Source organism: Oratosquilla oratoria, chromosome 1 (genome assembly GCF_046742065.1).
Source record: "Oratosquilla oratoria isolate Oo_2021 chromosome 1, ASM4674206v1, whole genome shotgun sequence".
NCBI classification, from domain to species: Eukaryota; Metazoa; Arthropoda; class Malacostraca; order Stomatopoda; family Squillidae; genus Oratosquilla; species Oratosquilla oratoria.
In genome coordinates, this window is record NC_134777.1 from 113953160 (window position 1) to 113955278 (window position 2119).

The window sequence follows — 2119 nt, forward strand, 5'->3', positions numbered from 1 at the left end:
AGTAGTAGACAAACTAGGAACATGGGAAGGACACACAAGATGCTTCATAATCAGGTCGAGACGTATGTTTACTTATAAGGACGTTTAGTCACATGACGTTACGTCACCCCGGCCTAGTAACACTTGGAGAATTTTTTACAATTTTATCAATAATAAAATCATTAAGTTTATATAATCCTAAACTTAAATTAATATTATGGTCAAAGGTTTGCTTAATGTGACTAGATTCGATAATGTTTCTTTCTAATAAAGATCTACAAGAAATTATTACATTAGAATTATCACAGTCAATAGGATGGTTGTGGTCTCTTACATGGATAAAAAGGCCACTGGAACTTTGCTCACTTCTTTTACTATATTTGTGCTGATTTATCCTAGTTTTTAAGTCTACCAGTTTGGCCGATATAAAATTTGTAACATTTAAGGCATGGAATAGAGAAAACACAACTCTCATTTACTTCAGGCCAATTTTCAATGAGCTTACTTTTCATAGTATTGTTATTTTTGAAAACCAAGTTGATGTTGAATTGTTTGAGAATATTAGGCAGACCAACTAATTTCTCACTGTAAGGAAGAACCAAAAGGTTCTTTTTGTCAAATAATTTCCTTTCGTGTGAGGTGTTATGGAAAGTTTTGTAAGCCATTTTATGAAAAGTTTCTACTACGTGTTTTGGATATTTTAATTCAGAAGCTATGCTATATATCTTCCTCAGCTCATCATCCAAAATTTCGGGGCTACATATCCTGTAAGCTCTAAGAAACATAGAACTAAAGACAGAAAGTTTTGTCTTCCGATCATGAGCCGAGTAAAAGTGGACATATGATGCGTCATTAGTTGGCTTCGGAGAGGAGGGTAAATGCCTCTCTCGTCCTATTTATACTCTGTATCTCCATTTTTTTTTTTTTTTCATTTTTCTGTACTCCTTGATAATGTGAATATATCACGAAAGCGCTCGGACTCCGTGTGTTTTTCCTTTTCCTAGTGGACTCTGCATATATATATATATATATGTGTGTGTGTGTGTGTGAATGTGTGTGTGTGTGTGTATGTATGTGTGTGTGTGTGTGTGTGTGTGTGTGTATGCATGTACGTATGTATGTATGTATGTATGTATGTATGTATGTATGCATGTATGTATATATGTATACAAGTAGTTTTATTCAGCTGAGGGAAATCTCCCAGGACTGTTTAATGATTTATACTTGTTTTAAAGTTTCAACTTTACTTAGAATTCAATTCAATGAATTATTCATCTCAAAATGATTTATAGTGGTTTTAAAGTTTCAACCGAATTACTGAAAATTCAATCCAATAGATTATTCATCCCAAAATAGATTCGAATATGGTAATGATAATATTAAGATATTTTTCTTGTACTTAGCTTAATGGCTACAGCGTCTTCGCTGTTTTGTTTTTTTAAAGAATTTAATTTGCAACGAATTTATGTTGCTCAACGTCTGTAATTGTCGATCTGCCCGCTGGTTTTGGGCTCAGAAGACCTTCGATCAGGTCCATGGCAGAACTGCCGATGTCAGTCCAGGGTCTGCCGTCGAGGAGTTTGTGGTCCTTTTGCACCCAACGTCGGTATTGAGGGTCGCACTTCCTGGCCATTTCCCACGGATCGCGTCCGCTCAGCATCTTGACGAGAATAACTCCACACGACCACATGTCGGTGGGTTCTCCTTTGTAGCGCCGCTTAAAGATTTCGGGAGCCGCGTAGGCCCAAGATCCGCAGACTACGCTGAGGTATGTCTCTGGGTCTTCGATCTTGGCCGAGAATCCGAAGTCGGCAATTTTCAGAACGTCGTTGTCATCGAGGAGCAAGTTGGAGGGTTTTAGATCCCTATGCACCACGCATTGTGCGTGCATGTACTTGACTCCTGACACGAGTTGCTTGAAATAAAATCTGGACGTGTCTTCGTCCAAGCCGGAGGACCCGATTTTCTCTTCCAGGTCACCTCCTGAGGCGTATTCCATGTAAATATGAAGGTGAGTCTTGTCCTTCTCTGAGCTCAACAACCGCAGAATGTTGCGGTGCTGAAGACTCTCTTGGACCTCAACCTCGACTTCTTGGTCTACCTTGATGTCGACGAGTTCGACAGACTTCTTCGCGACGAA

General features: G+C 38.9%; 1 protein-coding gene across 1 annotated transcript in view; it reads right to left on the reverse strand.

Moving 5' to 3' along the window:
• Positions 1–1426: 1426 nt before the first annotated feature.
• The window catches only part of LOC143029493 (serine/threonine-protein kinase grp-like), a 10874-nt gene continuing 10181 nt past the window's right edge, over positions 1427–2119 (reverse strand). The window contains exon 2 of the mRNA XM_076192155.1: positions 1427–2119. This exon is cut by the window's right edge and continues 374 nt beyond it. Within this exon, the coding sequence (XP_076048270.1) occupies positions 1427–2119 (693 nt within the window).